The 18,410-nt window shown below is 40.4% G+C and overlaps 1 protein-coding gene and 1 pseudogene across 1 annotated transcript; both read left to right on the forward strand.

Moving 5' to 3' along the window:
• The first annotated feature begins 938 nt into the window (after positions 1 to 938).
• LOC118575035 (acrosomal protein SP-10-like) lies at positions 939 to 2,700 on the forward strand. Its single transcript, XM_036175753.1, has 3 exons — positions 939 to 987; positions 1,216 to 1,341; positions 2,555 to 2,700. Exons 1-3 carry the CDS (start codon positions 939 to 941, stop codon positions 2,698 to 2,700), a joined length of 321 nt encoding a protein of 106 aa, XP_036031646.1.
• Positions 2,701 to 14,200: 11,500 nt separating this feature from the next.
• Positions 14,201 to 14,493, forward strand: LOC118575032 (annotated as a pseudogene).
• Positions 14,494 to 18,410: the final 3,917 nt, after the last annotated feature.

Raw genomic sequence — 18,410 nt, forward strand, 5'->3', positions numbered from 1 at the left:
GTAATATATCAATATATGGTATAATAACATTATATTATAAAGTACATTTAATGCTATTAGAAATATACATTCTATATTGTTTATTTTTAGCACCATCCAACGCTTTCTGTGCATGATCACACATTCAATAGCAGGCAATTAAACAGACTCTCCCCTGGTGCATTGCAACCCTGAGCAGGGAAAGCAACAGTCAAGTAGCCCTTTGGCCAGCAATTGACCAGACTCTCTCTCAAGGCAGCCTGGTTGTATGCGACTCTCTACAATCACTGCAGAGAATCACTACAGCCACCATCAAGGATGTGCTCAGGCAGCCTGCAGAGCCCTACAAAACAGAGGTGACCTCAGATTAGCCTTCTTGCCCAGCATCTATTCTCACCCCAGCCAGACAAGAAGTACTTCCTGAGGTGTTCCAACAGAAGCTCTCTGTTTGGTATTAAGGACTATATGATAACATGGACTTCCTTATGTTCACAGACCCTTTCACACATTAGCTGCTGTGTAGACAAGCAGGCTGCTGTGTTCAAGACACACTTCAGTGCCATCTGGTCAAGCTGCAACTCAGGCTCAATAAAAGCCTTCTTCCAAAGGTTGTTCCTTTCCTAGCAGTTTGAGCTCGTAGCATGAAAAGAGGAAGCACAGGAGACCACCATGTGCTGCTGATGGTAAGATTACCTCACAGGTCGTGTATATCATTACTGCCACCCGAAGTAAGGAAAAGTGAGAGGAGTAAGGAAACAAATAAGTCACACAAGAGGGATTTGGTGTATTGCCAATGTGGGAGGGGCTTACACTGAGATCCGCTGCTGGGCACCTACTGTTCATTGCTGTTGCCTGAGTGGACTATAAATTCACTAGAGGCTGGTATTTTCTGTGAGCGATCTCTGACCTCCAGCTGTCTGGCACTAACACAGCCTGCTGCAAGAATCGGCTCAAGAGAGATGGAAACCCTACTGAAGCTGTGTCTCTGCATTCTCTGCTTTGAAACCGGCAAGTATTGTCTGCAACTTGATCCCTTATCGGCTGTACAAAGAAAATTAAATCTCTTGTTACTTCATCCTGCCTTCTCTGTGGTGATAAGACATGTTGTTGATTAGAACACATATGTTAGGCAAAACATGGGTGCAACCAAGCAATCCAGAGGGCCAGTGACCTATGCTTTCTTTGGGAAGTGACTGTGTGGCACTCGTCTCCTCTAAGCAGTCTTTATCTCTGCAGCTTTCACTTTACAGTGTGTACTTTGTCCATCCTACAAAAACGGGGAGTGTGTTAATGGGAGTCAGACATGCTTTGCACAACCTGGCGAAACTTGTATGATCCGCAGAATCTGGAATTCAATTGGATGTGAGTATGTGTTCTGTGCTCCGGAGAATTTCTGTTTCTCCTTCAGGATTCCAAGCATCACCTCTAAGGTTACTGTAGTTAAAGAAAAAGCGTCAAATGATATCTAGGTATGACACTCCAAACCTTGTGCTGGTAAAGCTTTACCCACGGTAAAGCGAAGCACAAATTTAGGGAGAGGGGCTTCTCTCCATCATTGTTTTGCTATATTCATCAGTCTCTGATTCCCAACATCTCTGTGATTTAGGGTAATTTTCCATTCCCATGACAAAACAGCATAGCCAAGGCAACTTACAAAAGAAAACACTTAATTTGGGGCTGGCTCAGAGTCTCAGGAGTGAAGTCCATGGTGATTAGCAAGGCAGCAGGAAGGCATGGTACAGGATCAGGAGCTGAGAACTTACATTCTTAGTCAGACCCATGAGTGAGTGAGTGAGTGAGGGAGAGAGAGAGAGAGAGAGAGAGAGAGAGAGAGAGAGAGAGAGAGAGAGATTGAGAATAGCATTTTGAAAACCCAAAGCCCATCCCAAGTGACACACCCCCACCAACAAGGCCACACTTCCTAATTCTTCCCAAACACTTCAACCAAGTCGGGACCAAGCACTGGAACATTCAAGCCTATGATGGCTGTTCTAATTGAAGCCACCACACTGTCCAAAGGCTACAAAATATCAGTCCTTAAATGTGTCATTTCTTACACTCTGTCCTGGTTACTTTTGCTCTTGTAATGTTCAAAGAACTTCTATCTTAGCTTGGAGCCACCTTCTCTGGAAAACCTTTTCTCATCCACAGGACAGCAAGGTGCTTCTCAAGTCTTCCTGCTTCATCTCTCTCCTGGTATATTTCGTGGTGTGTCCTTCCTGTTATTCCATAGAATCTGGTTCTTGAGAGCTAATATTATCTTGATCTCTACCTGCCCAACTGTTCACCTCCGAGGGAAGGGCGCTATGCACATCTGCTTGAGGGGAGATAATGCAATGTGCCTCTACATGTAGAGGCTCAAGCCCAACACTAAGCACATGTTTCTCCTGTTGTAAAGGCTTTTGGGTAAAAGAACTTCCTCCAGATGTAGTTTAAAAGCATGTAGCGGGAAGGCCAACATGGGACACTAACTGCTACATTCTTTCTGTGAAAGCATTCTCAGTTCAAATGTACTTGGATATGAAATTGTATCCTGGGTCTTAAAATTATATATTTTTGCAATCTTCTTCCACAGATAATAAACTGAAAAGTGTGGAGTTGAGGTGTGCAGAATTCTGTGAGTTTGATGAAAAAAGTTCTGGAGGTGAAACAATACATACATACTGCTGCAATTATGACGATTTCTGCAATAGCATTGATTTACCAATTGTGATGACTTAATGTGAGCTAGTTTCAGGTGGCCTCGTCTGTCATTTCCTTTCCTCCCTGTCTTTCTTTTCTTCCCTTGGGTTTAATTTTTTCTGGACTGGAGATTTTTCTAAGCCTCACAATTGTGCAAGAAATGAACTGAACCTTGGTATTGTGAAAGTATATCTAATTATATTTCCTAATTCTTATTCCTGATATGCCCTAGCACCCCCATTAATGTAACTGACACATGGTTTTCATCAATGCATTTATCGCCTCAGTGTGGATGGACAAGACAGATGAGTAGATCAAAGGACTGTAGAGGATGAAGAAGCTGAGTATCCTTTCTACAACATGTGCTCTGGGAACTTGGATGGTTCTCATCATTGTGACTTATACTTCCAGGGAACAATCTAAAGGGGAAAGATTGCTGTGGATCTTGGTTTCAGTCCTCCATTGTCTTGCTCCATTACTTGGGCCTATGGTAATGCTAAACAGCAAAGGCCATGGCATGCCAAAACTGCTCACCTCATGGTGTCCAGGAAGTAACAAGACAGAGAGAGGACTGTGGCAAGATATGGATTTCAAGAAGTACACTCAGTTGCTCCCTCTCAGTATGTAGACCCCATAGCTGAGAAGAAAGAAATCTTCATGACTTTATTCCCATGAATGAGAAAATGACAGCTACAAGATCATAGTGCCAACTTTCACCCAGTGAAGAAAATCTCCACCTAACATTTCTGTTATATTGCAGTGAGAAAACAAATCCACCAAATGTTTCCTCTTCTTTGAAAGTTGTTCTTTCTGAACATGTAGAATCATGGGTGAAAATGGTGTTGACTCTCACCTATTTTAGGAAAGTAATACTATACACTATGTTGCCTTTGTAGCATTAAGAGGGAAATTTATTTGTAAACCCTCACTCCCTGCCCCATCTAAGCCCAGGCTCCTTACGATTACACTTTAGTCCCACTGAGTGGAATCAGATTTCTTCTCTATGTGTATGGTATATCACACACACACACACACACACACACACACACACACACACACACACACACATACCAGTAAGTCATCAACCTGTTAGTTTAGTTTAAAAATAAATCCTAAAGGGATTTATTAAACAATTATTAGCTACATACCATTTTTAAATTTATTAATTATATATATATATACTGTAAGCATCATGGGTGGAAAAGGGAAAATTGTTGCAGAGTATTTAGTCATAAATACAATATCTAGGCCACATTTCTCTCATGCAAGGCTCAGTGTCCACCACAAGAAAGAGGGAAGAAACATTAAAAGCATCAGAAATGGGGTAGGCCTGGGGAAGAACTGTTTCCTGGACATGACAGGGTCCTTGAACTCATGGACTGACAGCAGCTGTGGTTCCCTACATAAGACCTGCACAGGATCAAGCCAGTCAGCACGCCACTGTGGACTGAAGGAGGAACATCATTTCCTACCCCTAGCTGAGGGGCTACTGACAGTTAATGGCAATAAGGAAACAGAATCAGTTTTCTTCAGAGGTTTGGTCCTTGGTAGATTGGTCAGGCTCTGATAGATGTCCCAAAGACCATGTTTGTTTGCATAGCACAAATTTCACTCAGTGGTTTGGTCTATTTTAATGCCATGAAGTAGGTGGCATGGAGAGGATCTAGAAAGGACTGGAAGGGAAGAATGAATGACGTGACTATGACCAAATAATTTATATGCATGTATGAAATTCTAAAAGAATAACTAAAATTTATTCATCATATTTGTTTAAAAATGAACAACACATCATTTGCTACTTAAAACTCTGTTTTTGAGGTTGATGTGGTAACACCCACCTAAAATCACAGCATTGAATAAATGGAAGCAAGATAATGGAGAGCTTGAAGACACTGAACTATGCTACATAATTTCCTGGTATATTTCTGCACATAAAATTCTACAATATATAGGTAGACAGGGAAACTCCATCTCAAAGGGGGAAAGCTTTGAGTTCACATGCATTTCTTTTTAGGTGTAAAAATGGACTTCAATTTCTCAAAAATCCTTCTATCAAAATATATAAGCTATGAGTTTATTTTCTAAAATCTCCTTTAATAAATGAATGTTTTTACAAAATAAAAACTAAGTGAAATATGCAATGTAATTCATCTTATGAATTATTTAAACAGTCTATGCCAATAAATCTTGCTCCCCATTATCTAATAGAAATCTCTTACACGTTCTTTCAATGTCTTTAGTGTTCTGTTAATATATCTGTTTCTCATTTATAAATAAATCTGTAAAATTCTAGCCTGAGTCAAATAGATCATTACACAAACTCAGGTGTATTTTATAGACTCTTGAAATGTGTTTTATGTAAAATTCACACCACCTGCCATTATATGTATACCAATTATTTGTAGGATTTTGTGTTGAATGTTCTTTTCTCTCTCATAATCACATTACCAGATAAAGTATAAATTCGCTTTTATCAAAATACTATTACCTGAACTATAGCACTCAAAAACAGAAGGAAATTTAAACTCCAAAATTCAGGACTTTTCTAAAACAGACAGACAGACACACACACACACACACACACACACACACACACACAGAGGCTATGTTTCTGTTTATTTACATAATAGTCTTTTCATTCATATAAAACTCAGATGACATAAATCTCATGATTGTAAATATTTCAGTTCATTGGCTTGTTCTGCAACTGTCAGCACTATGTATTTGCTGAGGATTTTCATTATGCTTCTTAGATCCCATACCTGGTAAGAACTCATGCTTCTTCTCCCCACAATCTAGAACCACCAGCCTCTGTCCCTACAAAGTTGACTTGTCTCAACATTTCATATGAATACTGTTGTACAGTCTGAGGGAATCATGGCTTCTTTTATTGGTGTAATATTATCAAGGTTCATCCATGAAGCATCTTTTTGTTATTTCTATTTAAGACAGACAAACACCTTATGGTGTGGCTCTTTCATATTTTGCTTAGTCTATTATCAGTTAGCTAGCAGAATTTATGTTTTTGAATGAGTTCTCATTGCAAGATTCTGTATATAAATATACGCTACATAGTTTGTTGATCTATTTATGCCCATAATCTTCTTCAATGGTTAGCTTTATTTCTGCAAGCTTAGTAACAGTCCCTAAATTTCATTCCTGGTTTTAATGATTGAACCTCCCCTCTCCTTATCTTTCACTGTAGCTAATGATTTTTTTTTTTTAGTTTGGTGATCTTTTCTATGTTTATTAGTAAGGTTTGTGACCAAAAGCGACATGGTAAAGAAAGAGCTTATTTTGGTTTCTAGTGCTAAAATGATAGAGTGTATCATGGCCAGGAAGGCATAGAAAAGGAAATGAAACCATGTTGGCAGGAGCAAGAGGCTGGCTGACCATAGTCTCAACTACACACAGGAAGCAAAGAGAGAGAACAGGAAGTGGAGACAGGCTATAAAATGCTATGGGATGTCGTTCTGTATGCAGTGAATGTGTGTTGCTCTGATTGGTTGATGCTGATTTGCCAGTAGCCAGACAGGAAGTATAGTCGGGGCAAGCAGACCAAAAGAATTCGAGAAAGAGGAAGGCTGAGTCAGGAGTTGCCAGCCAGGCACAGAGGAAGCAAGATGACAAGGCAGAACTGAGAAATCATACCAAGCCATGTGGCTAAACATAAACAAGTATTATGGATTAATTTAAGTGTAAGAGGTAGTCAGTAATAAGCCTGAGCTAATGGCCAAGCAGTTATAATTAATATAAGCTTTATGAGAGATTATTTTATAAGTGATCCATGGACTGTGGAGGCCTGGCAGGAACAGAGAAACTTTCTGACTACAATTAAACCTCAAAGGCCACCCAAATGGGATGTTGCTTTAGGAAGGCTCTAATAACAAATGGTTCTAAAATTTTCCCATTTAGTACTCCCAACTGGGGAACAAGGGTTCAAATCACAAGAGGTGGTGGAGGAAATCTATCATTGAAACCACTACAATCTATCCCTGTCCTTCAGAGCCTCTCATGATATGTGAAATATATTTGGTCTAACTTCAAAAGATATTACAGTATTTAACAGTCTCACCACTGTTCTAAAGTTCAAAGTCTCTTCTCATGCCAACCTCTTAACTATGACATCATTGAAAAATAAAGAAACAAAGCCAAATTTTCCCAACAGACAGTAGAAAAAAGTATACATTCTCATTCCAAAAGGTGAGAATAGGAGCAGACAAGACTAGAGCTGACAAAGGTAAGACTGAAACTCATGAAGGAAGACACCAAATCAGCACATGGAGCTTCAGTTTCAAGGTTACGTGTCTCTACCATTTCAGCTTTGCTGACTGCCTCACACAACCATCTTGACCTGGTTGCACTCCTTGTATGCAGCTTCTGTTGGCTAAGGTCATGTGTCTCTAGCATCTCCAATATCGTGGGACTTGTGTCAAAACTCAACTTCTATAATCATAGTTCCACAGAATATTCTCTAAGGGTCAAGGTATCTGAAGCTCTATACTGCCATTGATCTCATCTTTTGTCACTTGAAGAGTAGTAAATGTAAAAGAAGGGCAGAAAGAGTGAGAAGAGAAACTACATACATGAAAGTTATTTCTGAGTGTCTCATAGGAAAATATTTAGTGAAAATTACAGCTGCACTCTAAAAAGACACAGACTAACAGAATGGATAAAAAAAACAGGACCCATCTTCCTGCTGCATACAGGAAACACACCTCAAATTCAAAGACAGACACCTCCTAAGAATAAAAGGCTAGGAAAAGACTTTCCAATCAAATGGTCTTAAGAACCATGCTGGTGTAACCATACAAATATCCAGCAAAATAGACTTCAAACTAAAATCAATCAAAAGAGATGATGAAGAACATTACATACTTATTGTAGGAAAGATCCACCAAGATCAAGTCTCAAATCTGAACATTTATGCCCCAAACACAAGAACACAAGAACACCCACATATGTAAAAGAAACATTACTAAAGCTTAAATCACATATAAAACCCCATACATTAATAGTGGGAGACTTCAACACCCCACTTTCACCTCTGGACAGATTGGCCAAATTGAAGCTTAACAGAGACATAACGGACATAACTGATGTTATGGCTCACATGGACTTAATCAATATCTATAGAACGCTCTACCCAAACAAAAAAGAATATACCTTCTTCTCAGAATCCCATGGAACCTTGTCTAAAATCGACCACTTACTTGGCCACAAAACAAATCTCAACAGATACAAAATAATTAGAATAACCTCCTGTGTTCTATCAGACCACCAGGGTTTAAAGTTAGATTTCAACATCAAAAAAACTACAGAAATCCTACAATCTCATGGAAACTGAATAATGCTCAACTGAATCACAAATGGGTTAAGGAAGAAATAAATAAAGAAATTAAAGACTTCCTAGAGATCAATGAAAATGAATACACCACATACCCAAACTTATTGGACACTATGAAAGCAGTGCTAAGAGGGAAATTCATACCACTGAATGCCCACATAAAGAAGCTGGAGAAATCTCATGCTAGTTACTTGACAGCACACCTGAAAGCCCTTGAACAGAAAGAAGCAAAGTCTCCCTGGAGGAACAGATGCCCGGAAATCAAATTGAGAGCTGAAATCAATAAAATAGAAATAAAGAGAACAATACAATGGATTTGAAACAAAGAGTTGGTTCTTTGAGAAGATCAACAAGATAGACAAGCCCTTATCCAAACTAACCAAAAGACAGAGAGAGAGAGCATCCAAATTAACAAAATCAGAAATGAAAAGGGGGACATAACTACAGACAATGAAGAAATCCAGAGAATCATCAGATCATACTTCAAAAACCTCTACTCCACAAAACTTGATAATCTAAAAGAAATGGATAATTTTCTGGATAGGTACCACATACTTAAGTTAAATCAAGACCAGATAAACCATTTAAATAGTCCAATAACCCTTAAGTAAATAGAGTCAGTCATTAAAAGTCTCCCAACCAAAAAAAGCCCAGGACCAGATTGTTTCACTGCAGAATTCTACCAGATCTTCAAAGAAGACTTAATACCAATACTCTTTAAATTGTTCCACACAATAGAAGCAGAAGGTATATTTCTAAACTCCTTCTATGAGGCTACAATTAACCTGATTCCTAAACCAAACAAAGATGCATCAACGAAAGAGAACTACAGACCAATCTTCCTCATGAACATTGATGCAAAAATACTCAATAAAATTCTGGCAAACAGACTCCAAGAGCACATCAAAACAATTATCCACCATGATCAAGTAGGCTTCATCCCAGAGATACAAGGGTGGTTCAACATATGAAAGTCTGTCAATGTAATCCACCATATAAACAAACTCCAATAAAAATACCACATGATCATCTCACTAGATGCAGAAAAAGCATTTGACAAAATCCAACACCCCTTCATGATAAAGGTCTTGGAGTGATCAGGAATGCAGGGAACATACTTAAACATAATACAGGCATTCTACAGCAAGCCAACAGCCAACATCAAATTAAATGGAGAGAAACTCAAAGCAATAACACTAAAATCAGGAACAAGGCAAGGCTGTCCCCTCTCCCCATACTTATTCAATATAGTACTTGAAGTTCTAGCCAGAGCTATAAGACAACATAAGGAGATTAAGGGGATACAAATTGGAAAGGAAGAAGTCAAGCTTTCCCTATTTGCAGATGACATGATAGTATACATGAGTGACCCCAAAAATTCAACCAAGGAACTGATACAGCTTATAAAAACCCTCAGCAACATAGCAGGAAACAAGATCAACTCAAAAAAATCAGTAGCCCTCTTATATACAATAGACAAACAGGCTGTGAAGGAAATCAGAGATACATCACTCTTTACAATAGCCACAAATGATACAAAATACCTTGGGGTTATGCTAACTAAGCAAATGAAGGACCTATATGACAAGAACTTTAAGTCCCTGAGAAAAGAAATTGAAGATGTCAGAAAATGGAAAGATCTCCCATGCTCATGGATAGGCAGGATTAACATAGTAAAAATGGCGATCTTATCAAAAGCAATCTACAGATTCAACGCAATCCCCATCAAATTACCAACACAATTCTTCACAGATCTGGAAAGAATAATACTCAACTTCTAAGGGAAAAATAAAAAAAAACCCAGGATAGCCAAAAGAATCCTGTACAATAAAACAACCTCTGGAGGCATCACAATCCCAAACCTCAAGCTCTACTATAGAGCTACAGTAATAAAAACAACTTGGTACTGGCATAAAAACTGACATGTGGACCAATGGAATAGAATTGAATACAGTGATATTAACCCGCACACCTAAGAACATATAATTTTTGACAAAGAAGCCAAAAATGTACAATGGAAAAAGAAAGCATCTTCAACAAATGGTGCTGGCATAACTGGATGTCTACGTGTAGAAGGCTGTAATTACATCCATATCTGTCACCATGCACAAAACTTAAGTCCAAGTGGATCAAAGACCTCAACATAAATCCAGTTACTCTGAACCTGATAGAAGAGAAAGTAGGAAGTAGTCTTGAATGCATTGGCACCAGAGATCACTTCCTAAATATAACACCAGTAGCATAGACACTGAGAGAAACAATCAATCAATGGGACCTGTTGAAACTGAGAAGCTTTTGTAGAGGAAAGGACACAGTCAACAAGACAAAGCGACAGCCTACAGAATGGGAAAAGCTCTTCACCAACCCCACATCTGACAGAGGGCTGATATCCAGAATATATAAAGAACTCAAGAAATTAGACAACAAAATGCCCAACAGTCCAATTAAGAAATGGGCTATATAGCTAAACAGAGAATTCTCAACAGAGGAAGTTCAAATGGCTGAAAACCACTTAAGGAATTGTTCAACATCCCTAATTATCTGGGAAGTGCAAATCAAAACGACTGTGAGATACCACCTTACACCTGTCAGAATGGCTAAGATCAAAAACACAGAAGACAGCTTATGCTGGAGAGGATGTGGAGCAAGTGAATTTCTCCTCCACTGCTGGTGGGGATGTAAGCTTGTACAGCCACTTTAGAAATCAATATGGTGCTTCCTTAGAAAACTGGGAATTCATCTCCCCAAAGACCCAGCTGTAGCACTCTTGGGCATATACGCAAAGAATGCTCAGCCATACCACAAGGGCTCAGCTATGTTCATATCAGCATTGTTTGTAATAGCCAGAACCTGGAAACAACCTAGATGCCCTTCAACTGAAGAATGGATAAAGAAAATATGGTACATATACACAATGGTGTACTACTTAGTAGAGAAAAACAATGACATCATGATGTTTGCAGGCAAATGCATGGATCTAGAAAAAATCAACCTGAATGATGTAATCCCAACTCAGAAGGACAAACATGGTATGTACTCACTCATAGTAGGATACCAGATGTAAAACAACGATGACAAGACTGCTGCACAACTCCAGGGAGGCTACCTAGAAAACAGGACCCTAGGAAAGACACAGGGATCGCCCAATGACAGAGAAATGGATGAGATATACATGAACAATCTGGATGACAGTGGGAGTAATGAAGGGCAAGGTTTGAGGAAAAGAAAGCTTAGGAGAGCAGGAGATTCCAGCTGGATTAAGAACAGAAAGGGAGAACAAGGAATAACAGACCATGATAAATGAAGACCACATGAGAACAGGATTAGGCAAAGTGCTGGAGAAGTCCCCAGAAATCCACAATGATACATCCTCTATAGACTGCTGGCAATGGTCAAGAGAAAGCCTGATCTGACCTAGTCTGTTGATTAGATGGCCAAACACCCTAACAGTCGAGCTGGAACTCTCATCCAATAACTGATGGAAGTGGATGCAGAGATCCTCAGTCAGGCCCCAGGTGGAGCTCCAGGTGTCCAATTGTCGAGAAAGGGGACAGACTGTAAGAGTATAAATTGTTGAGCCCAAGATTGGAAAAAGCACAGGGACAAATGGGCAAACGAATGGAGTCACATGAATTGTGAACCAAAGGCTGTGGGGCCCCCAGCTGGATCAGGCCCTCTGGATAGGTGAGACAGTTGATTGGCTTGAACTGCTTGGGAGGCATCCGGGCTGTGAGACTGGGACCTGTCCTTAGTGCATGAGCTGGCTGTTTGGAACCTTGGGCTTACACAGGGACACTTTGCTCAGCCTGGAAGGAGGGGACTGGACCTGCCTCTACTGAATCCACTAGGTTTAAATGAATCCCCGAGGGAGTCTTGGCCCTGGAGGAGATGGGAATGGAGGGGAGGGGCTTGGGGAAAGGTGGGGGTGGGTGCAGGAGTGGGGAGGACAGGGGAACCCATGGCTGATATGTAAAATTAAAACACAAATATAATAATATATATATAATATATATATATATATATATACACCTTAACTGTCATCATAGAGCCTTCATCCAGTAACTGATGGAAGCAGATGCGGAGATCCATGACAGGGCACTAGGCCGAGATACAGGAGTCCAATCAATGAGATAGAGGAGAGAATCTATGAGCAAGGAACATCAAGATCATGATGGGGAAACATACAGAGACAGCCAGGCCAAACTAGTAGAAACTCATCAACTGTGGATCAATAGCTGTGGCTCCCCCATGGGACTGGACTAGACCCCCTTGATAGGCGAGACAGTTTTGTAGGTTGAACAGTTTAGGGCATGCCCAGGCAATAAGATCAGGATCTGTCCCTGGTGGATGAGTGGGCTTTTTGGAGCCCAGTGCCTATTGGGACACTATGGAGTGATCTGGAGAATTGCTGAGATTGTCAGTTCAGATGTCAGGGGTCTTCCACTATTCTTTTCCACCTTGGTTTTTGGTTTTGTTTTGTTTCTTGTTTCTTGTTTCTTTGTTTTTTGAGACTGGGTCTTTAACTGTACCCAGAACTCAGCTGGTTTGGCTGCCAATGAGCTTCAGGGATCCACCTGTCTCTGCTCCCCCATGCTGGAGTTACAGACATGTGCTACTGTGCTGGCTTTATGTGGGTTCTATTGATCTAAACTCAAGTGCTCATGCTTACATGCCAGTCATTCTTCCAGCTAAGTGAGCCCCTACCACCATCACTTGTCCTCCTAAACTTGTGTTCAGGAGATAAAACTCCCTTTTGTAGAGGTAACCGTCTTGTTAAATAAGAAGCCCAGCCAATTGCAGAGTTAAAAGCTGAGAGGTCAGAGCAATAGCTGAGAGCTGAAAACCTTACCCTTCAGAGCTGCTGCTGTCTTTCCTTTTGAAGCTTGCCATGGCCATATAGTTTGTAAGCAATATAAGTTTCTGTGTGTTTACTTGGTTGGGTCTGAGCGTCTATGGGCTTGGTGGGTGAGAGAGATTTGTCCTGACTGTGGGCCAGGCAGGAAAACTCTAGCTACACCCTTTGATAATTGGTTGCAGTCCTAAGTACTGAGCTCTTGTGGAATCCTGGACATTCATTCCAATGTATCTTTAACTTCTCTTCCATCCTCTAAGCCTCAGATGATTCCAGAATGGTAGCCTCTGTGCCAAACAGATCCTTATGCCTGAGATGAACAGAGACAATTAGTCGGTAAATCGAGGACTTGTGCAGAGGTAAGTGGTATAAGGCTGAACAGAATCATCTGGAATTAGAAGAGCAGAGCCATCCTGAACATACATAATATCTCCTCTTCTGTGTAATGAGGTTTATGTTCCTGAGGCCTAGGAGTCCTGTGGCTAACATAGTCTAAGGACAAAAACTTTATCCAGAGTATCTTCTGAAGAAAAAACTAGAGCTGAGGAATCTCAAAGAACTGGGATAAGAACAGCTGGATAAATCTAACTAAAAAGCCTCTGCCCAGTAGTTTCTAGCATTGTCTGACAATAAAGTCACTGTAGAGAGAATGGGAAAGGTTGTCTTTAACATGGAACTTCAGTCCTGCTTAACAGTGTAGTCAATGCAGAAACCATTGAGGAAGATTGCTGCTGCCTTCCCACATGGTGCACTATCCTTTGTGCTCCCATGTGACAGTCCAGCAAATTCTACTGGCTTCACCAAATAAGAGCTGCGTTTTCTCTTTTTACCTGTGACTGTAGACAACGCTGGTACTAGGCTCCTGTTGATTCAAGATAAGATTTGCTTTAAAAATTAGAAGAAAATTCTCTCTGTGTATGTCTCTTTCTGTCTCTGTCTCTCTGTCTCTGTCTCTGTCTGTCTGTCTGTCTGTCTGTCTCTCTCTCTCTCTCTCTCTCTCTCTCTGTCTCTCTGTCTCTGTCTCTCTCTCTCTGTGTGTGTGTGTGTGTGTGTGTGTGTGTGTGTGTGTGTGTGTGTGTGTTTGAGACAAGGTCTCACTATGTAGCACTGGCCAGTCTGAAACTTGCAATGTAGATGAGGTTGGATTTGAATTCACACTGATATGCATGTTTTTCCTTCCAAAGTGGTAGAATTAAAGGCATGCACCATCATGCTCTGCCACTTACCTACTTACCATGTGGAGGAGAGTATGCAAACTTCTTACATAGTAAAGAAATAAATGGAGTATAGCTCCATGACATGTTCAGCCTCGCACATGTCTCCCACCCAGCGCCACCAAGATGCCCAAGAGGAAGGTTAGTGCAGACAGAGCTGCGAAATCTGAGCCCCAGTGACTCTCCTTGAGGCTGTCGGCCAAACCAGCCCCTGCCAAGGTGGACCCAAAGCCAAAGAAGGCCGTGGGAAAGGATAAATCATCAGACAAAAAAGTGCAAAGCAAAGGGAAGAGGGGAGCAAAGGGCTAACAGGCTGAGGTGGTGGACCAGCAAACCTCAGATGTGCCTACAGAAAACGGAGAGACTGAGAACCAGAGTCCAGCCCTGAAGTAAAAGAAAAAGAAGCCAAGTCCAACTAAATATCCATCATGTCTGTCAGTGTCCCTGCCTCCCTTCTTGTACAATCCAGAGGAATATTTTTATCAACTATTTTGTAAATGCGAGTTTTTTAGAAGCTCTAGAAACATTTTTAAAAGGTGGGAGGAAGTCCCACCTCATCCCATTTTTTTGAGTGTAAATGATTTTTTAAGAGGTTAAATCACTGATTGAGCATTCCTTGGGTATATGCCCAAGAGTGATATAGCTGGGTATTGGGGGAGATGGATTCCCAATTTTCTACGGAAGTGCCATATTGACTTCCAAAGTGGCTGTACAAGCTTGCATTCCCACCAGCAGTGGAGGAGAGTTCCCCTTGCTCCACATCCTCTCCAGTATATGCTGTCTTCAGTGTTTTTGATCTTAACCATTCTGACCAGTGTAAGGTGATATCTCAGAGTCATTTTGATTTGCATTTCCCGGATAATTAGGGATATTGAGCAATTCCTTAAATGTCTTTCAGTCATTTGAGCTTCCTCTGTTGAGAATTCTCTGTTTAGTTCTATAGCCCATTTCTTAATTGGACTATTGGGCATTTTGATGTCTAATTCCTTGAGTTATTTATATATTCTGGATATCAGCCCTCTGTCAGATGTGGGGTTGGTGAAGAGCTTTTCCCATTCTGTAGGCTGTCGCTTTGTCTTGTTGACTGTGTCCTTTCCTCTACAAAACTTCTCAGTTTCAACAGGTCCCATTGATTGATTGTTTCTCTCAGTGTCTGTGCTACTGGTGTTATATTTAGGAAGTGATCTCTGGTGCCAATGCATTCAAGACTACTTTCTACTTTCTCTTCTATCAGGTTCAGAGTAACTGGATTTATGTTGAGGTCTTTGATCCACTTGGACTTAAGTTTTGTGCATGGTGACAGATATGGATCTAATTGCAGCCTTCTACATGTAGACATCGTGTTATGCCAGCACCATTTGTTGAAGATGCTTTCTTTTTTCATTGTACATTTTTGGCTTCTTTGTCAAAAATTATATGTTCATAGGCATGCAGGTTAATGTCAGGGTCTTCAATTCTATTCCATTGGTCCACATGTTGATTTTTATGCCAGTACCATGCTGTTTTTATTACTGTAGCTCTATAGTAGAGCTTGAGGTCAGGGATCATGATGCCTCCCAAGGAATGCTCAACCATACCACAAGGGCATTTAATCAGCTATGTTCATAGCAGCATAGTTTGTAATAGCAAGAACCTGGAAACAACCTAGATGCCCTTCAACTAAAGAATGGGCAAAGAAATGGGTAAAGAATTGTGGTACATATACACAATGGAGTACTCAGCAGTGAAAAATAACGACACCTTGAGGTTTGCAGGCAAATGGATGGATCTAGAAAAAAATCATCCTGAGTGAGGTAACCCAGACTCAAAAAGACAAACATGGTATGTACTCACTCATAGGAGGATACTAGATGTAAATCAAAGATGACTAGAATGCTACACAATTCCAGGGAGGCTACCTAAAAAACAGGAACCTAAGAAAGACACAGGGATCACCCAATGACGAGAAATGGATGAGATCTACATGAACAACGTGGACGTGAGTGGGGGTAATGAAGGGCAAGGTTCAAAGGAAAGAGAGCTTAGGGGAGCAGGAGATCCCGACTGGATCAAGAACAGAAAGGAAGAACAAGGAATAACAGACCATGATAAATGAAGACCCCATAAGAACAGGAAGAAGCAAAATGCTAGAGAGGCCCCCAGAAATCCACAATGATACATCCACAATAGACTACTGGCCATGGTTGAGAAAAGCCGGAACTGAACTAGTCTGGTGATCAGATGGCCAAACACCCTAACAGTCGTGCTGGAACTCTCATCCAATAACTGATGGAAGTGGATGCAGAGATCCTCTGCCAGGCACCAGGTGGAGCTCCAGGAGTCCAATTGGGGAGAAAAAGAAGGAATTGTATGAGCAAGAATTGTTGAGCCCAAGATTGGAAAAAGCACAGGGACAAATAGCCAAACTAATAGAAACACATGAATTATGAACCAAAAGCTATGGAGCCCCCAACTGGATCAGGCTGTTCTGGATAAGTGAGACAATTAAATAGATTGAATTGTTTGGGAGACACCCAGGCAGTGGGACTGGGATCTGTCCTTAGTGCATGAGCTGGCTGTTTGGAACCTGGGGTTTATGTGGGGACACTTTGCTCAGCCTGGAATGAGTGGTCTGGACTTGCCTGTACTGAATCTACCAGGTTGAGCTGACTCCCCAGGGGAGTCTTTGCCCTGGAGGAGATGGGAATGGGGGGAGCGGCTGGGGAGAAGGCGGGGTTGGGGACAGGACCCGGAGGGTCAGGGGAACCCATGGCTGATATATAAAATTTTAAAAAAGAGGTTAAATCACTTGCTGGTTGTTTATTTTTTGGTACAACCAGAAAATAACAGGATACTGAAGCAGAGGAGGCTGTGACTGTCTCGGGGGTCACCATAACATTCCGTAGAGGGGGCTAGTTTTATATCCTACAATACAAAGCATACTTAATGGTAATTTGGAGTCTTAGTCATGCATTTGTGTCTGGAATATTTTCAGTTATTTCTGGTCTCGTGTTTCTAGTAGAACAGTATCCTTAAAAAATCTTGCCCTGTCAGAACTGTCTCTGGTCATGGCAGTCCATTTTCCTAACAATGGTGATAATGTGCTGTGAAAGATTGAAATTTTGAATATGTAATGTATGTGGCATAAAATTGTGAGTCAGTGAAATTAAGGATTGTGAACATTTGATTGTTATGTGAGGTCTTAGGGAAAACTTGCCAAGCTTAGGATGGAACATCACTGGAATAAGTTCAAAGAGAAACAATACATGGATCTTTTGGGTATGTGAACACAATGTATGACTCTTAGAGATTGGGTCCATGTTTTGAGAATTGAAATGTCTGTGTACTCAACCAATAAAGTCTCAGTTGTGAAAGAGTTAAATAAATAAATGAGGGCAAAGGCTCCTTTTCTGAGGCTGATTACCTTTAGTGAAATGAAACACAATGGTTTGAAGAGATGGTTCAGTGAACAAAGATACTTCCTGCCAACTGCTGAGCCCAATGACCTGAGTTTGATAGCTCGGACCCACATAGTAGAATGAGAGAACCAACCCTTGTCAGTTGATGTTTGCTCCGACCTCCTCTACTTAGGCACTATGTAAGTGAACACACACACACACACACACACACACACACACACACACACAAATGTAATAAAAATGTTATGATGTTTTTACAAGTATAACACTATGATAAATATTATTTCTGACATAAGTCTTGACATTTGTTCTCTCTTAGATGTCCATATGTCAGTAAGGCTGTATGGTTAAGTTTTGGTACATGACATGCAAGATAAGAAGCCACTGTGTATTTTGTCAACAATCCAAAGACAGAAGCTTGTAGGTTCCAAGCAAAAAATGGATGCTGTGTTAGTGAGGCACTAAGACCTTGATTTGCTCTGTCTGTGCTGTATGCACATGTTCAACTGTCATAGTATGTATAATTAATACATTAGTAAAAGTAAACAACATGTGGCATGATGTAGAGAATAATTTCTACATGATTCTATCAAATCAACATGTTGATAGAGTGTATTTAATTACTTCTAATCCTCCTAGTTATCAAAGAAGAAATGTGTTAAAATGACTCCATTTTCAATACTAGTAAGACATTTTAGATGCATATCGTATTTCAGTTTTACTTTGTCAGTGACAGTCTCATATGCCTTTCTGTTATTTTTATGTATTTGGTTCTGGTTTTAAAGGAATCTATCATTTAATCAACAGTTAGTTTGACCTTTAGCACATTTGACTAATGAATAGAGGTTTATTCACTCTAGGAACAGGGATTTTTATAGCAACTGCTTATTACATGCATTTTTTTAAATGTAACAACCAGAAATTCTTCACACCAAACT

The sequence above is a fragment of the Onychomys torridus genome, unplaced genomic scaffold (assembly GCF_903995425.1).
Source record: "Onychomys torridus unplaced genomic scaffold, mOncTor1.1, whole genome shotgun sequence".
Classification (NCBI taxonomy): domain Eukaryota; kingdom Metazoa; phylum Chordata; class Mammalia; order Rodentia; family Cricetidae; genus Onychomys; species Onychomys torridus.